A 17,713-nucleotide genomic window follows, 5' to 3' on the forward strand; every position below is an offset into this window, starting at 1 on the left:
TCTTGGGAAAGTAGGATTTATTCAATGCCATTATCACAAATTTATAAAAATGCTAATGTTCTGTAAGAAAAGCATAATGTAAAGGAATTCACACAGTTGGAATCCATTAGAAATACATTCAATTTCTTAAAAAACTATAATGTATTTTAACACTCCACTGAGCCTGGTCATGATTGTAAAGTATTTTTCCATCTTTTTAGTGCATCTTTTTTTCATAACTGCTTTAAATAAACTGTTTAGAGGATCTGGTCAATATGTCAGGTCTGATACATGAGACCCCATTAATAAGAAAGGGGAAAAGTAAAAAAAAAAGAAAAAACAATAATTACACACCAAAAAGTGACTGGGCAGAGGTGGTTCGGGTAAATAAGCTGCTGGGGACATGATAAATGTAGTGCAGGGGTATTATGAGTGCCTTGTGCAAACAGAACTAAAATGCAGATGTTGATTTTGCACGCTAGATGTTCAGATAACCTGCCGATTGAATTTTTCTTTTCATTGATCTTCTGTGATTCATCCACATTTGCAAAAGCAATGTGCATCTTTGATAACTGTGTGATCTCAGGTCACTTCTTACAAACAAGAATGTGGGGACTGATCCAACTGTCCATTCCTGAGGTGAAGAGCAGCTATTTTAGAACACCAGAAGACGATCTGTCTCATCTTATAAGTCAGTCATGAGGTTTTTTTCTTAATAGAGGGTTGGTTGGTTTGTACACTAATCTCAGAGCCCAGGAATGCAGATCATTAGGATGTTTTTTTCAGGCACTATTTTTGCTTCTGTATAACTGTTCCATTAGCAAACAAAAAAGTCCCAAAAGAATCATAAAACTTAGGTTACGGCTATGCGAAAAACATGCACTAAGCCTTAATAAAAAAAAGTAAAAGTGTACATGAGAGACAAGCTTAGAGTCAGAATTTATGAGGCAAAAATATGATCAAAAGGCAAGATGTGTACTATGTGCATAATGTGAATAAAGAGTGGAGAAATGAATTAGGAAAAAAGGATAATCACCTCTATTGGTGCTGCAAAGGAATGGAAGACCTTAATGTTGGCAGCCTCATTTCTCTGGAGGCATTCACATCGAGACTTCCATAAATAATGGAAAAGGATGGACCTTGGACCAGAGGGCAGGGACTCTGTAAACATGAAGACATTCTGCTTACAAGACACTTAGTCTCGTGCAGGGTTTTTGAGTGGCATCAGACCCATGGGTGGGAGCAGAGATAGGGATTCATGTCCATGCAAGGCCCCGGGGATGCCAGGTTTCCATTTTCTATGACTGGTCACTTGGTGATGGTAGGACAGGAATACTTGAATACTTGTCAGTTGCTCTTGAGCAGGTCAATGCATCCCTGCAATAGAGTCACGTTGTTCTGTGGAGACAGAAAAAAAACAGTAGGAATACTCCCGAAGCAAAGAGTCTGTTCTGTTCTAAGTCATGAGGACATCCAACATCTCACCAAATAAAACATGTAAATGCACACATGTATCCTGGTTACAAACAGGTTTTTAGGTATTCTATTTCATGCATCTGCAAGTGCAAGCAACATATTTCACTAATGGAAACTTTAAAAAGTTGTTTTTTCATTTTTAATGAAACTGAATGATGAACATTCACAAAGAATCACGCAGATGTTAGACAGCAGAAGCTTCTGGATGGCAAGGGGAAAATAAATAAAAATGGCAGGACGATAAAAAGAAACATACAAGACAATATGTTGCAATGGTGATGTTTTATTGTTTATAAAGAATGACATAGAATATATAAAATGAGTTCGTGTTTATTATTTCTTTAGTTTCTTTTCTTTCTGTCTTTACTTACTCTAGCAATGTCAAGCAATTGCCCAGATTGCCCATGTTTTCTCATTATGAGGGAGCTACGTAAATTCCTGTTGTAAATTCTGTCATGGAGGGTAGCAAAAAGTTAAAATATTTTAACTCTGGACAGCAACGATGTCTAGCAAAACTGCTAATGGAATTATTTGCTGGCCTCACCTAATTTCACTGTCAAGCTCTCATCCAATGAACTGATACACGGTTTGTTGTTTACCGTCTGCCTGATTCCATTTAAACGCTGCTGGATGATTTTGTAAAGAAACAGGGAGGACCGCCATGACCTTGACACAGACAAATCTACAAGAAGGCCCTCAAGTGCATGAGTATCAAGGTGAGCATAAATCAAAGTCAAGTCAACCCCACAGAGCAGACTCACTGAAAGGATTAAGAGTTGAAGATGAGGCTGAAAAGACAGTGATTATAAACCTGGATAATACTATTATCACACATATTGGGCTTCGGCCAGGGAAAAGGATAAATATATTTAGATTTCATTTCTGATTTAAAAGTTCATCCTTTCTCCTGGAGCAAGCGAAGAGGGAAAAGGTCATGTGAAAGGAAACATAAGGTGACAAAATATATGCACTTATTCTTTTAGTTTTGTGCGAGTCTTACGGCTTGTATGACTTTTTGCAGTAATTACATATATAACATGCTATTCAAAGCTACATTTATAAACTTTATTTTGACAAACTTCTTTTGCATTTTCAGTTTATGTATTTTACTTTTAATACATATAAATGTATAATATTTTTTATATTCATTACCTTTCATATCTGAAGATGATGATTGAGATTTTACTGCTGATGAGGTTTAGAGGGGTATCTGAGATTAATTAATGGCACTTTGGGTGTTTAATAGTAATTTATAATCAGTCGGCTGTATTTTGCTGCTCACCTTGGCATGTTTTATCTCCAGCTCAGCCATCTCTATGAGGTTCTTCCTGAAGGCCACAACACGCCTGCCCTTGAAACTGGTCAGTTCTGAGAATAACAGCATCCGATTAGAGGGCATGCACCGCGCATACTGCTTTACACACGAAGAAACAAGTACAGAATGAGCCTGCGTTTCACATGCACGGATGCACAAACCTTTCTTTCCAGACTCTGAGAGCTTGTCAAATTTCTGCAGGCACTGCTGCTGGTGCTCCTCTGCCTGGGGAATGTCCTTGCTCTTCAGTCGAGCCTTATCCAAGGCCTTATTAGAGTTCTCGTAGTCGACTAACGCCCGGGCTCGCCTGTACAGAAGGTCCTGACATGTTGCAGAGAGTTTAACATGAGAAATAAAAGAAGGAATGAGGAAACTAAGACACTAAGTGCACTTGAAATATTTTAACTGAGACGACTTGCCTACACTTTCATGTTCGCAAAAGATGGATTTTGACATACGATGTGCTTTCACACACTTCTGTTTTTCAAAACATGGTTTCTTATTACGCTTCAGGTGCAATTATTTATTTTGAATAAATACTCAATTAGTCCTTACGCTGAATACAACTATTATCTCCCATCCTATGGAAAATGGCTGCTTTGCCTTCTGAGTAATGCAGATTTTTCTCTTCATCTTAACTCCAGAAATTTTCATGAGATTTACGACAACGAGGTTCAACTGGTTGCACATAGCAGTGTTTCTTATTTCAACAAGTATAGTTCTGTTAGGGTGGAATGGTTGCATAGTATTTGAAACACAGCAACATGTGAACTTCATAAAACAAGCAACACATCTGTGAATCTCTACATCTCTTATGAAGGCAGAGGTAACATGTCTAACCTTGGCAGCCTGGATGTCTCTCATGTAATATCTGAGCAGCTCTGTGAGTTTCAGCTCCTGGTCAGATGCGACTCTTCCCTCCACTTTCTGCAGGGACACAAATAAATACATGTAGCAGCTACCGCAACATATGTAGAAATAAGAACAAATATTTACAATGGCGGCTGCACTTACTCTGAGCTTCTCAAACAGGTCCGACAACTTCTCCAGGTGCCTGAGAAAAAAGTACAGATATTATCATGGAAAACTCTGTAGTTATGTCTTTGCTAATGATGTGATTTAATATAAGAGTGCAAATATAATCACAATCTATCTTTTCAAAATCATCAATATAAGCAGGGATTTGTCGCGAAATATGAGGTCGAAAGAGAACAAGCGCTTACAATCTTCGACAGAAAGTGTGTCTCTGCATGAAAACAATTGAATTATACATTAAACTCACTTTTTATTTGCTGTGGTATCATCAGCAGAGAGACTGTTCAGAGTAGCAGAGATGTGAATGTAATCATCCGCAATATCTGTAATGAAAGAAATTAGCAGTCAAAAAACTAAGCGAATTCCAAACAGTAATTCATTTTTTATACTCATCTCAAAATCAAACTAAATGTGGCAATGTCAAAACGCTGCAGTACTTTTGTGCGAGCGGGTCATTTTCTCCGCTTTGGCAGTGGAATCTTTTATCTTGCTGTAGTAGTCGAGCAGGAACGTCTTCTCCTGCTCGAAAAAGTCATCCACTTCCTGTGTAGGTATCAAAGACACAACAGTCAATGGGGAAGCGGCTACGACACAGCATCTGTAATGCTGTCGTACATATAATGTGAGCAGATCATGGATGGGCCTCACCTTTATTCCTGAGATAAGGACCTCATCAGCTGACTTCACCATGTTTTTAAAGAATCCTCCAAACATTTCCTTGGCATTCTTTCTTCTCACAGTGAGCTAAAACGACAGAGATTAAGAGAGAACACATAAAAAATCTGTGAGAGGAATTTGATTTATTATATGCTGCTGCAAGAAGTAAGTAGAAACTAGAAATACTGTTTATGATTGTACGTTTTGAATTTATTATTAGTTGTCATAATATGGTCCACAAAGACATGTGGCCTATGCTCTTTTGTCAGACTAGCACCTGAGCGTATAAAGAGTTTAACTACTTTATATTACACTTGTGTAGCGGACGGTTTTATCTTAAGCAACCTACAGTGCAAGTGAAATCTGAGTAGATGAGAATTCTCTTTAACTCTTAGCAAACACCACAGCTACTGACTAACAAAGACGACATAGATAAGCATAACTGCTGATCACAGCAGGATGTAAGCCATGTGTCACAAGTGCTCCAGTAAACTCTACTTCCTCTCTTTCCAACTGACAGTTCAGGAAAGGAAGTCAGCATTATGGGGAACTCACATCCTGATCATACTCTAAGAAAATCTGGAAGTTTCTGTCTTTGCTTAAAACGGGGTGAGAGGACAATCTCTGCAGGAAGACTTCGTGCACTTGGACAGTTTTCTTGAACACAGCCAGGTACTCACTAAAGAGAAAAAAAGACACAGCAAGAGGATGTTTATTAAACAACATTTTACTGACTTTTCTAAAGGATATAACACAACACTGTCTAATATAAGGTGTTTTGTTGTAGTGTCACACTCACGCCTCCAGCTCCTGCTTCATTTTAGTGTACTCCTCCTTTGTCATAGTGGCTTCACCTTCCCCCAGCTTGTGCATCTTCTCTCTTGGGCTCTCAAAGTCAGGCTTTGGAGGCGCTGGAGGAATCTATGATTGATAAATCAGGAAAAAAATGACTTAAGATTCATGAAAGGTTAAATGATCTTGATGCGTTATATACTAATACACTTCTGTAAAAGAACATTTTTCTGTGTCATGTGTTTAAATTTCCTCTTTTGTCACTGAGTGTACAGATGCCAAAGACAATATTACAGTCTGTGTCTATATATGTGAGTCATGTCTGCACATAGTCCAACTTACTATTAGGCCAGCATATTCCTCTGTCTCAACCAGAGTGTCATGTAGCCAGATGAAGTCTTCGTGCTGCCTGGGAACGGAGAACTCTGGCTTCTGGAAAGAGCTAAGTGTGGTCTGGGAATAAACAAAAAAACTGTCAACATATCAGCAAATACCATTGTAGAATATTTTTCGATACTGAGTAGGTAAATGTGTTGGGGTACAATTTTTTTTTTTTTTACCTTTGTATGGACAGTAAACTTGACTTTGTCCCTTTCACAGAGAGCATCAGGAATGTCAATGATAAGAGAGGCATCATGGTTTAGATCCACAGACACAGAGCGCATCTAAAAAGAAGGAATACACCAAGGTTATGCAAAAATATCATGTCATGTAAAAACAGGCCTCTTGACTAATCATAAACATATATCATAGTTAAATTAATTTCTATTTGGTTTGATTCGACAGTAAATTTACAGCATTGCCTCTTTGGCATTTCTGTACAGTACTGAGGATTTAGAGTGAAAACTAAAAACGTGGGACTTCATGTTGCAGAGACGCTAATCAAACACAGCTCATAACTGCTGCATTTTTGAATACTGGTTCAACAAAACAAAAAAAAAATAAGCAATTGTTCATAAGTAACATATATCAATATCATCAAAGTTGTAACCAGTAATGCAGCAATAACAATCCTCAGTTTCTGGAGTCTTTCTTAGCTTGACAATACATTTAGGACAGAAGAATGTAATGTTAGCAGCTATAATATTAAGAGCCCAAAGTCATCACCCTCTGTCTTATTCAGCCACCAACCCTGAGTTGCTACAACTTTACAGTGAGGACAAACTGAGATTGGAGGCTTGATACACCACAGGAAAATAAGACAGAATGGGAACAGTCTTAATCCATAGAGCTCGAGGGGTCAAACTCACTCCAGAGTACATTGGTATGTTTGTTTTTTTAATTCCTAATGTGCATTGGGGCCCTTAGAAATCATTCATCCGTGAGAAAAGCTTGAAGAGTATAGGTAGTGTTGGGTAAAGGTCTCAAGGCAGTTTGCCTGTAGACACAGACTCCAGCCCCGCTTTGGCTTTGGGCCTAGTTTCACACCCTTGTTGATCTGTTACATGATGATGGCATAAAATAAACATAAAACATTGTCTCTACTACTCCCTCTGCTGCTGATAAACATATACACCTTACATTCAGTTGTCAGTTAATTAGATGCAATTTGGAGAGAAACTCCCACACACTGTCTAACTCATAAAACTCATTATTTTAATGTCATGTTTCGCTGCTAGATCTTCATCAGACAAACAGTTTTGTGACATAGAGAAGGTCTAATTTTCTCAGCTTATTAAGTACATCCATCACGAAGGATATAATGTTTATTCTTGTTGTAACCATTTTAGAGATGTGTTGATACAACTTAATGGGCGCTTTAGAGGGTATAGTTTGCTATCTTGCCTCCTTTATATGGTTGCGATGATCAAAATATTAGAAACTCCTCTCAGTATTGCTCTACACAATTCAACAGCACCGCAAACTGCATCCTCCAAAATACACATACAGCTGAATTAACACCTCTCAGAAACATAATATGCTAAATTTAACCAAGAGGGACACGATAAAGTTAGTAAGACACCTGTCAGCATGTTGTTTATTTTAACTCAATACAAGTCCATTGAGTTGTCTCAGACCAGTGTGCTGCACAGCTCTGCAATGGAGTCATTTAACGGAGTTAAAACGCAGTGGTAAAGGGGGGAAAGATCATTTAATGCCATTCAGGCCATGTCACTTTTCTGTCACTTTTACGGCGTCTGCTGTGCTAAACAATTAGCGTTAACGGTCGCGTGTTTCAACACGTCCAGTGTGTTGAGTAACACCAATTTTACTCCCTGCATAAATGCAATTTGACACTGAACACTTCTTGATAGCTTTATCGATCAAGCGTTCGCTAGCTTTAGCCAGAGGCTAGCGTTGTGCGGACAGAAAACAACACAAGTTAGCGGCAGTAAGTTAGCCAAAAAGCAACCGTTAATGTTAGCTAGCTTAATGCTACCTGGGCTGGGATTTGGTGCAGTTTAAATGCCGAGACACATTTAACTTACCTTTTCTTTGTTGCTTTCGTCTATAGTGGATGTCATGATGGTTCTTATCGACGGGACGGCAAGGACAGGCCAACAACCCAAATAACTAAACTACAAGTATATACAGGAAGCTCTCCCTCTCGGCTGGCTGGTTAGCTGCCGAGCTGTCAAACCGTTTTTTTCGCCCCCATCTGGATGATGTCAGATTTTTTTTTTTTTTTTTTTTTTCAAAATTAAGTTTGAGTGTCAAATGTACAAAAATAAACATATTTATAACGAAAATAAATGGTGATAAAATGAATGAGGGGGCTTTTGTTGTAAATCATATTCATGTATTATGCTTCACAGTTTCATTACTTAAGTATCATGCATTTAAGGGCTTTCAAACAAGAAGGAGTATTTTATGAAACACACTAAATCTAGGTCATTCATACACTTTTTTTTATAGATAAAATGTTCCCAGTATTAGAATGTTATTAAACGTAAATAATGTTATTTCAAGAAAAGTTTTCAAGTTGAAAATGATTTAGGGGAAGTCAGTCATGTATATCAGTGCAAAAGGTAGCAGAATACATACACTGGAAAATAATGTAATAAAACACGTTAAATATGATATATGTATGTATAATAAATCTCATAGGAATGTATAAATAATGAATGATGTCAGATTAAATTTCGCCTTGAAATTAATTTGACTGGGCAACCTAAAATTTCTAAATGCCACGATTAATTTGTAACCCAATCAGACGCTTCGTTTTGTTATCCTTTTTGATTAGCGTATTGGGGGGGGGGGGGACTTTTATGAATCAAACCAAGAAGAGGTGACATAAAAACAATCTACCAAAACATGCTAAATCGTTTCTCCTTCACAATTACAAAAATGAGAAATATTACATTAACTAAAACCAATCAGTATCGCCTGCACAGTAAACACACGAGTGTATTTCAACGATACACTGCACAATATGGGTAATGTAGTTTCTACCTTCACAAATGCGGTAAAACGAGTGACACCTGAGAACTACAATTCCCAGCCACGGAAGCATTTGCAACCGAGTAGGGAAGTCGTACGGAAACAGTCGAATGTGTTTGGACCGTTTGGACTTCCCTATAATACATTCTCACGAGTCTTTCAGGAACATGTTTGGGCAAGTACCGTCACCAAAATGAAGGCAAAAATCTTAGACGTACTGTTAAAAACACTAGACACGTAACTTTTGGATAGCTAAAAACTCATTGTCTTTCACAATTGTTGTGCGGAAGTCGACACAATGTTCACTTTGAAGCGCGTGGTGTGCGTGGGGGGCATCATTGTCCCTCAGTGCACCTCCCTCTTTACGAGCAATTTCTCTGCTTGTCATTGCCTAACATCCCCAAAGAAACACAACCCATACAGCTCAGTGGACAGTGAGCGCTACTCTTCTCTAGTGAAGTCAGTCATGTCATCCAGGGTCAGTTCCCAAACTCCAGAGACCCTGCAGGTGGAGGACGAGCACATCTATGGACCCGTTGTCAAAGCACAGACGCCCCCGAGACCAGAGAAGAAGGAACCTAAAACTCTTCATCCCTTCTCACACTGTGAAGAGACTCCTGAAACAGAGGAGCAAGAGGCAGGACCTCCAACCCGGATTTTGTTCAAACGGGGCAAGGAGAGGTCACCTGTACCGAGTGTGACCCGCATCCTTCAGCAGACCCTTTCCCCAGAGCAGATCTTTTATTTGGAGAGATGGAAGAGGAGGATGGTCGCAGAGCTCGGAGAGGAGGGCTTCAAGGAATACAGTCTGAGTAAGTTTTCAAATTTGGAGCCGATTTGAAATGAAAGAAAATTTAGAATATATATTAAACTCTCAACACAAAACCTGGTTTAAATGCCATTAGTAAATGTTTCATAAAAACTGAACTTTACAGCCAGAATTTCTTTATAAAGTTCAGTGAAAATTTGAATAAAAATTGAGGTTTTACAAAGTAAAGCTTTCTTTGCATTTATTGCAGCCTTCCCTGGTGTTGGTTGAGTGCAACATTTTTTTTAGATACAGATAATCGGCAAAATGCCAAATATCAGCCCCAATAATTGGCCAGGCCGATAATATTTCTAGTCTTCAATACAAGCTGCTATTGAATTATATCTTACATCAGTTGAGGTTTGTTGGAGACTGACAAAACTGAAAAGTGACCAAAATTGTTGTATTTTATCAGATTTATTTAGGCAAGGGAAGCTTTTCCATTCAGCTTTGGAGGACATCCTGACCTCAGATGCATCATGGGAGAACAGAAATCTTCCAGAGACACCAGAGTATCCACCTGAGGTCCAGGGATACATGAGGAGCATCTCTCATGTCCTGGAGGACGTCAGCGCCGTGAGAGCTACTGAAAGCACCGTGCAGCACGATACACTGAACTATCTGGGAATTGTGGATTGTGTCGCTCGCTATAGGTGAACGTTCTGATACGCAGACAAAGATTAACTCTACTTTGTCCACACAGACTTGACTTGACTGCCTGTTTCTGTCCACAGGGGTGTACTGTGTGTTATTGACTGGAAGACTTCAGAGAAGCCCAAACCATTCCTGAGCAACACATATGACAACCCCATTCAGGTGGCAGCCTACGCCGGAGCGCTGAACAATGACGGCAACTACAAATACCAGGTGAGCTACTGAGATTAACAATGTGAGCCTTTTTTTCTCTTTCTCTCTTTTCTTTTAATTCACAGTAAAGACAAGCCATAATGAACACACACGACACAAAATAAGCACATACACAAGCACATACAAATAAAACTAATTAAATAGCACAAATAATATCAGCAATAGCAGTAATCTCAGCCATTGAAATGTACAAATTATGGTCTTTTATATATTTATTCAGTTATATTTAATACCCCCATATTTATAACTCTTTCATAAATTGCTGGCCATAAGCATACCGTGAAATGAGAGGGTCCTCATCGAACCATTTTTGTAAAATTGCAAAGCGTGCAACATATAATGCAGTTCTATGAATGTGCCTGGACCTATGCTCAAAATTGAAATCTGAACTCAGTGCAAAATTCTGTGGATTTAATGATATTTCAGTTACAAATGTTAGTCAAGTAATCTCACTTTGGACTGACAGTCAGCAATTTACAATTTTAGGGCACAACCACATTAGATGGTTTTAAGTACCTCAGCTATGTTCTACATTTCTGACATAATGATGATCACATGGGAAGTGTGACTTTTTTAATTCTTTTGTTTTCCACCCAGATTGTTTATCCGTCTCTCCATCTGATGTCAGATTCTAATCGTAATAAAACGTTTAATCCTCCCCATTACTGCCAAGGTGCATCACACAATATAACACCCTCATATCCAACTGATCTCTTCCGGCTTCAGGTTCAAAATGGACTCATTGTAGTCGCCTACAAGGACGGCTCACCTGCCCATGCTCATCAGCTGAGCTCCGAGCTGATGTGGAAGTACTGGAAAACTTGGCTGATTCGTCTCGAGGAGTTCACAGAACAAAGGTAAAAGCAGTCAGACCTTTTAATATCTATTTTTTGCCGTGGATTTTTTTCAGAAATAAATACAGTAGTACTGCTTGATTAGGCTGCGCAGCCCGCATGTGCTCACAAGACACTAGTGCTGTCAAACATGGATTTTTTGGTACATAATCTGAATATCGAAATGGCTCAATACTCTTTTTCCATACTATCAATACACTGATACCAGCTGTGCTTACTTGCTATTGATAAGGTTTACCACAGTTATGCTGTTCTCTGCTATCAAGAAAAAAAGTCATTGTTGTCATGTTACGTTTGTTTTGTTTGTTTAATTTCAGATCCAGTAATGCCTCGACTTCAATTGTGGAAAAGAGATGAAAAGCGTGACAGGAGATCTGTAAGGGCATTTCCATGAAGCAGGTTATTTCAGTTTAAGGCAACTGACCCTGAACTTAAAAAATAACACGTGGTAAAAACGAAAGCTTTTTAACCCTTATTCCTGACTAGCATTTTTCCCCCTTTACTCTATGAAGTGCAACTTGTGATCTTTGCAGCATTTACAAACCGTTGAATTTAAACCAGGTTTCCCTGTACGAGGAGTCCTCAGTGAAGCCCAGGCTTTTAAAGAGCCTGTAGGAGACCTCGTTCTCCTCCTCTATAAAGCAGAAAGTTGGGTAGCCTTCAGCGTGGAGCTTCTTGGCCAGAGTGCTGATCACGACTTTGGCGTAGCCTTTCCCTCTGTGCTCTGGCAGAGTGTACAACACGCCCATTGAACAGGACGAGTAGGTCAAGATCCAGGACACCGGCTTTCCCTCTGCGTCCAGCACACAGCAGGACGGGAAGTGTTTGAGCATGTTCTGGATCATCCTGACAGCAATTTCATCCTTACCAAACTTCCACGTCTGATTCACCAAGTCAGTGTGTGATTCATCCAGAGAGCCTAATGAGATCCCAGAGCTGCCGCAGAACAGAGCAAAACCCTGCTTCATTCACGAACTATTAAACATTAGATAACAGTTCTTGTCACACACTAGACACTTAAGATATCACAGCATAGTTAGGTGTTACCTGTCTATAGAGGGAAGGCTGGATACATCCTGCAGTGTCATCATGTGACACACATCCACCTCTCTGTAGGGCACGTCTTTTTCTGATGCAAGTGCTTTGAATACCTCCATGTGACGACGATTGATTCCTTGCACAGATGTAAAGGAATTATTTCTTTTGTAACTGAAAAGCTTTTAATAAATGTGTGAAATTTAACCTGGTATTTGTATTTCTTTTTAATTCTGAGAAATTGTGTGATCTGCATCAGGGGTGCCCAAACAATAAAAATGAGACTTAATGGTGGGCTAAAGGGCTCAAAAGCAAACACTTATTGTATTGTTCTTTTAAGATGCAAAATGCCACTAGGATCCCAAATCATCTTAATTGAAATGAATCCTCTGAATCGTGCCACTGTCTCTATTTCTGCATTTTTTTTCCTTAGCTTACTCGTGCCAGGCTGACTTCCTGCAGTGTCACCCTGCCCGCCATGTTCAAGATTATGAAAAATAATTCAAATTTAGGGATCCTATGTGTTTAACGAACAAAAAAACGGTATTAACAGTTTTTTTTTTTGTTTTTTTTTAATCAAACTTTTTTTTTTTGCTAGAAACCTTTGGTGGACCAAATCAAACATTATAGTGGACCAATTTTGGCCCAGCGGCCACACTTTGGGCATCAGTGATCAACATGATTAAAGATTTGTGTTATTTAACCTAGATTTGAAACCATAAATGTAAAAAAAATTGATGTGTTTGGAGACAAAACATCACAACGTTACTCTAATATATATATAGAGTCTGTTCTCATGATAAATATAATCTCCTCATTACATTTTGTCTAATTTACATGTGTTTGTTTCACTGGCACTTCGCTCTCACAGGATGGCCCTATAATCAATCAGATACTGTAATGGCACTAAGGTTGTGATCTTTGCGCTCATAACTTTTTGTGGTTTTTATGGCATGAAATGAAATGGTGGCACATTGTAATCAGATCACTAAATGATATGCCATAATTATGGGAGGACTTTGGACACAATAAAATAAAAGATAATAAAATGCACAGCTGAATTTATATCTGAAATACAGCAGTGGAAAATCACACCTGTTATTGAGTGATGTGGGAAGTACTATTTAATAACATGTTCATTATTATTATTATGATTATTAGTAGTAGTAGTAGTAGTAGTACTAGTAGCAAAAGAATAGCATAAAAGACAAATGCACTTATGTCAACGTTATTATTCAAGAGACAATGAAAAGAACAGAAGTGCTTATTGCTCTTACCAATACAAAAGCCCTGGGTCCAGTCAATAATGGAGGACTCCCGCATGGTTCCCTCCAGGATGGCTTCATCATTTGCAAAGACCAGTGTGTCTTTGAAGAGATCTCCCCTCTGTAGGAACCATGAGATGTGAAGATACTGCTTATGCATAGACGCATATTTGTACAACTAATACACACAGATAAGTAGTTACCTCTTTACATTCTGGTTTGCAGACAACGACACTGAACTCTGGCCATTTGTCCACAAAGATCCTCACAGGATCTGATCTGACTCTGTTTATGAGGACCAGGCAACCATAAACCTGAAAAAAGAAAGCCGTAGTTACACTGTAATCTTGTGCAGTTAAAAATTGCGATCAAAGAGTATTTCAAAAAGTTATTAAGGCAGTGATTATGTCGACAAACTAAGCTAATATGAGTCACTGACTTGCATTAGGCGACAGAAAGAAGACTTATCAAACTGTCATGTATTTCATCTGGCTGGGCGAACCTGTTGCGATCGAGGTAAAAATCTTTTCAGCTGGATTTCAATCCTTTTCAGCTGGTCTCCGGTCAGTTGCACGGCCATTTCTGATGAAGGAAAACTACTACGTTTTTACTGTTAATGAAGGAAACGTGGATGAATTATAAGGAAGGAAAGGAAACAGTAAGGCGATCGTTTATTTTTTTTTCTCCAGGCTTCAATTCAGTTTCGCACTTTCGACGCGTGAGTTCCGAGCTATCGATCAGGTTAAGTTGAAGAAAATATCCTCCATTAGCAGAAGATGTATTCCCATATTTTTTTATATTTTAAAAATTATTAGTATTATTATTATAAGTATTATTATTATTAATTCTCGAAATAAGTCGAGGACCCTTGCATTCAAAATCTGCTAAATATAGGCCTATAATTTACTTTTACACATGAAGCTGAAAAATAAGTGGATGAACAGAATGGATGTTATGTACGTGATACCGAAAAGAAAATATTAACATATGTTTTGATTACATTTTGATTAGTAACTGTAATTTGAATTACTTTTTTTCTCAATAACTGTAACGTTTACATTTACATTTTGTCATTTAATTACTGTAGCCTACAACATTGCAAGTGACTCGAGTTGTCAAACACATGTGGTGGAATGAGAATATTTACCTCCACAATGAAGTGGCTTACAAGTATAGCGAATAATATGAGGATAATACTCAATTAAAATAAAGGTACCTCAAAATTTCCACTGATGTGGGACCTACTGGAGTTTTGAGCATAATGTGAAAAGGAGAACAAACTCTCTCTGACACATGAAAATGACGAAGGATAAACTACATAACTGGATAATTGCAGACAGAGCATGAATCAACACAGCTGTTTAATTTGAATCTCTCCTCCAAACACACATACAGAATATGGACACACACACACATAAAAAAAAAAAACCCATAAAAATACAATTGTTCATCAATTGTATCAATAGAAAATAGAAAATGCTGGTATGACAAAAATGCATTTCATTAAAATACAAAAATAAACTTTATCCATACTGCTTTTAACACATTTTAGGCATTTGGTAGCATCAATATGTATCTGAGGTCACCTCTCTACATGGAAAAAATGACCTCTCCTAAATTATAATTAAGTGGCCATCAGGATATGTTGGAACAGGGAAGTGCAATGTGAGTCCATATCTAAAATCTGTAACTTGGCACGCAATCAACTAAATGAGGGCAAACAACACAAAATAGTACCATTACGGCAGAGAATAATACAGTACAAAATAGTAAAAGTCATTTCGCCAAAGACTGATAAGACTAATTGTTGTACAGTTTTTTAATTTAAACTTCTGGATAAAAATATGTCTCATTTGAATTATTTTATTTAGTATTATTATTATTATTAGTTTAATTTAGTGTATTTCAAATACACAAATACAAGGTGTCGGAAATATTTTGTTAAAAATTACATATTATATGTTCTGTCCAGCAAAATACAAATGACCAAATGCTTAATATTAATTAAATGTTAAAAAATATTTAATTAAATTACTGGCTATCTTATCTGCGCCTACTATGAAAAAGGTGACATTATTAGTGTTTAATTTTGCATCAGTTAATGCCTCCTTCACTATCATTATTACATTCCAGATTTATTTATCACTATGGCAGGTATACGTTTTATCACAAGGGTTGCAAAATCAAAAGTTGAACTCCATCCACATTGCCCTGTATGAGGGGTCCTCAGTGAATCCCAGCTTTTAAAGAGCTTATAGGAGACTTCGTTGTTCTCTTCTATAAAGCAGTACACTGGGTAGCCCTCAGCGTGGAGTTCTTGGCCATGGTGCTGATCAGGACTTTAGCGTAGCCTTTTCCTCTGTGCTCTGGCAGAGTGTACAATAAGCCCATAGCAAAGTAATCGTACACCAGAATCCAGGACACCGGCTGACCCTGGCCGTCAGTGATGCAGCATGATGGGAAGTTACTGATGAGGTTTGTAATGTTCCTGTATCCCTGTGCGTTCCCTCCAAACTTCCAGTTGTTATTCACCAAGTCGACGTGGGAAAGGTTAAGAGATGAAATCCTTGATTTTACCTCACTGCAGAGAAGCAGATTTATAGAGAAACAGATTATGATAACATTTCATCTGAGCCGAGAAACAATATTACTTCACTTTTCATTAATGCAGATTTGTGAAAATATGTGAACATAACCTTAAAGCACATTTTAATGATCTGACTGCACCTCTCAGTTGCTGGTGTGAGCAGACGGTTGATGTCTTGTAAATACAGAAGATGCACCAGAGTATAGTATTGGTTGTTGACATCTCTGTCAGAGGACACCTCTTTGAGCAGGGGGGCGTGGGAAATGTCAGCTCCTGTGGGCCAAAAATGATTCACGTTAGTACCATTCTGGTACTTTTCTTTGCAAGGAGTTTGCTATGTTGGAAATTGTCGACTGAGGTACCAAGCACAGCGGCCGGACCAACTTTCTCATTTTCTGGTAAACAGTATAGACCTGCACCAAATTATGTTTCTGTAAACATTTGAGGTGAGAAATAGGCAATGCAGTAATATAATCTTGATATATGTAGCGACTGACATAACTGACAGCTGTGTTAGAGTGTCCGTTTCAGCAAATATGAATACAGTTGTTTAAAAAAAATGTGTGATTTCAAAGATTTTTAAAGAAAACATGCTTTGCGAATGTAGATTTTGAGGTTCTGCGGTTAAATAAATACAAAACACAACCATTTAAGGTAAAATGCCTCTCCACTAAGCCAAATCAAAATTCATTACTCCCCTTCCCAGTACCTATTAAATTATTTAAATGAAAATATTAATTATTAAATAATTAAAAATATATTTTATGTTTTGTACCACCCCCTTCCCTCTCATACATAACGAACAGTCCCTAACCACCTAAAGCTTCGAGTTGTGTTTTCCTTGAAGTACAGGACCTTTACATGAGTAGGCTTATATTAGGCTTCATCACAGAGCTACAAACTGTTAACCCTATTATTTTACCGTGATCTAAACTCACCCGCAATAAGAAAATAAGTGCTCCAGTCGATTGCATTCTCATCTTTCAGCATTCTTCTTAAAATCTGTTCATTGGTGCTGAAGTATGTCACCTTTTTCATGAACTCCAGGGCGCGCTTGTTCTGCAAAGCAAACGCTCCATTCAGCGATCGTGACACACAAAAACTGGATGTAAACAACTCTCCAGTGGGATTTGAACTCACATTGGGGTCAGGTCGGCAAATAATGACCTTAAAATCGGGCCACGTATCAACGATTACGTCCAGTGTGGTTGGTTTGCCTCTGTTGATCCCATGAAGGAAACCGTAAAACCTGAAAGCACGAAACGTTCAGAGTTACAGTGGCTTACAGGAGACAATAAGTACATGCTGAGGACTGCATATGAAACGGTTTAGAGGTGTATATACCTTTAAACTCTTGGGGAGGTGTTTCAGCAGAACTCCTTCAGCGATCTGCAGCTCGTCTTTGTTTAGGACCTTCATGTTTCCGGAGTGACGCTTCTGTAATAGTGCAGTTTATCCGGTCTGTCGGGTCAGACTGCTCTGTTCCGATAAAAATGGTCTCTGCCTTTATAGATCACTGATAGTGGACCATCACAGGTCACAGGTTGCCTTCAGATAAGAAATCTGACGATCGCTCACCGCGAGGGAGGGCGGTGCATGCATGATTACTGTATTTAGACCATGGGTGTAGATTTAGGGGGGACGCAGGCTACACGTCCCCCT

The 17,713-nt window shown here is 38.4% G+C and overlaps 4 protein-coding genes across 4 annotated transcripts; 1 reads left to right on the top strand and 3 right to left on the bottom strand.

The window, feature by feature from the left end:
• Window positions 1-7,829, bottom strand: snx5 (sorting nexin 5). Its single transcript, XM_042502708.1, has 13 exons — window positions 7,684-7,829; window positions 5,815-5,919; window positions 5,597-5,707; window positions 5,262-5,383; window positions 5,018-5,141; window positions 4,454-4,549; window positions 4,243-4,348; window positions 4,053-4,128; window positions 3,785-3,824; window positions 3,611-3,697; window positions 2,932-3,091; window positions 2,738-2,823; window positions 1-1,377 (listed from the first exon to the last, which is right to left on the bottom strand). Exons 1-13 carry the CDS (start codon window positions 7,717-7,719, stop codon window positions 1,327-1,329), a joined length of 1,200 nt encoding a protein of 399 aa, XP_042358642.1. The 5' UTR covers window positions 7,720-7,829; the 3' UTR covers window positions 1-1,326.
• A 926-nt stretch (window positions 7,830-8,755) lies between these two features.
• Window positions 8,756-11,572, top strand: mgme1 (mitochondrial genome maintenance exonuclease 1). The gene is made up of 5 exons (XM_042501934.1): window positions 8,756-9,447; window positions 9,859-10,096; window positions 10,178-10,310; window positions 11,037-11,167; window positions 11,482-11,572. The coding sequence occupies exons 1-5, from the start codon at window positions 8,934-8,936 to the stop codon at window positions 11,519-11,521; spliced, it is 1,056 nt and encodes a 351-aa protein (XP_042357868.1). The 5' UTR covers window positions 8,756-8,933; the 3' UTR covers window positions 11,522-11,572.
• Window positions 11,573-11,700: 128 nt separating this feature from the next.
• si:dkey-76k16.6 (uncharacterized protein LOC566817 homolog) lies at window positions 11,701-14,110 on the bottom strand. Its single transcript, XM_042501936.1, has 5 exons — window positions 13,967-14,110; window positions 13,668-13,778; window positions 13,477-13,585; window positions 12,212-12,338; window positions 11,701-12,100 (listed from the first exon to the last, which is right to left on the bottom strand). Exons 1-5 carry the CDS (start codon window positions 14,042-14,044, stop codon window positions 11,701-11,703), a joined length of 825 nt encoding a protein of 274 aa, XP_042357870.1. The 5' UTR covers window positions 14,045-14,110.
• Window positions 14,111-15,481: 1,371 nt separating this feature from the next.
• On the bottom strand, window positions 15,482-17,676 carry si:dkey-76k16.5 (uncharacterized protein LOC566887 homolog). The gene is given in 7 exon segments (XM_042501935.1): window positions 15,482-15,709; window positions 15,712-15,774; window positions 15,777-16,045; window positions 16,192-16,324; window positions 16,990-17,110; window positions 17,192-17,298; window positions 17,395-17,676. Coding segments are annotated over 7 exon segments (831 nt in total). The 5' UTR covers window positions 17,471-17,676; the 3' UTR covers window positions 15,482-15,647.
• Window positions 17,677-17,713: the final 37 nt, after the last annotated feature.

Source organism: Plectropomus leopardus, chromosome 15 (assembly GCF_008729295.1).
Source record: "Plectropomus leopardus isolate mb chromosome 15, YSFRI_Pleo_2.0, whole genome shotgun sequence".
Classification (NCBI taxonomy): domain Eukaryota; kingdom Metazoa; phylum Chordata; class Actinopteri; order Perciformes; family Serranidae; genus Plectropomus; species Plectropomus leopardus.

Coding starts and splice junctions, on each gene's coding strand:
- mgme1 (XM_042501934.1), top strand. CDS start 8,934: ATGTTCACTTTGAAGCGCGTGGTGTGCGTGGGGGGCATCATTGTCCCT. Junction 10,097..10,177: donor GATTGTGTCGCTCGCTATAG/GTGAACGTTCTG, acceptor TTCTGTCCACAG/GGGTGTACTGTGTGTTATTG. Junction 11,168..11,481: donor GAGGAGTTCACAGAACAAAG/GTAAAAGCAGTC, acceptor GTTTAATTTCAG/ATCCAGTAATGCCTCGACTT.
- si:dkey-76k16.6 (XM_042501936.1), bottom strand. CDS start 14,044: ATGGCCGTGCAACTGACCGGAGACCAGCTGAAAAGGATTGAAATCCAG. Junction 13,779..13,966: donor TTTTACCTCGATCGCAACAG/GTTCGCCCAGCC, acceptor TTCTTTTTTCAG/GTTTATGGTTGCCTGGTCCT. Junction 12,339..13,476: donor GACCCAGGGCTTTTGTATTG/GTAAGAGCAATA, acceptor CATCTGTGCAAG/GAATCAATCGTCGTCACATG.
- snx5 (XM_042502708.1), bottom strand. CDS start 7,719: ATGACATCCACTATAGACGAAAGCAACAAAGAAAAG. Junction 2,824..2,931: donor CTCAGAGTCTGGAAAGAAAG/GTTTGTGCATCC, acceptor TGTTATTCTCAG/AACTGACCAGTTTCAAGGGC. Junction 1,378..2,737: donor TGGAGATAAAACATGCCAAG/GTGAGCAGCAAA, acceptor CTGTCTCCACAG/AACAACGTGACTCTATTGCA.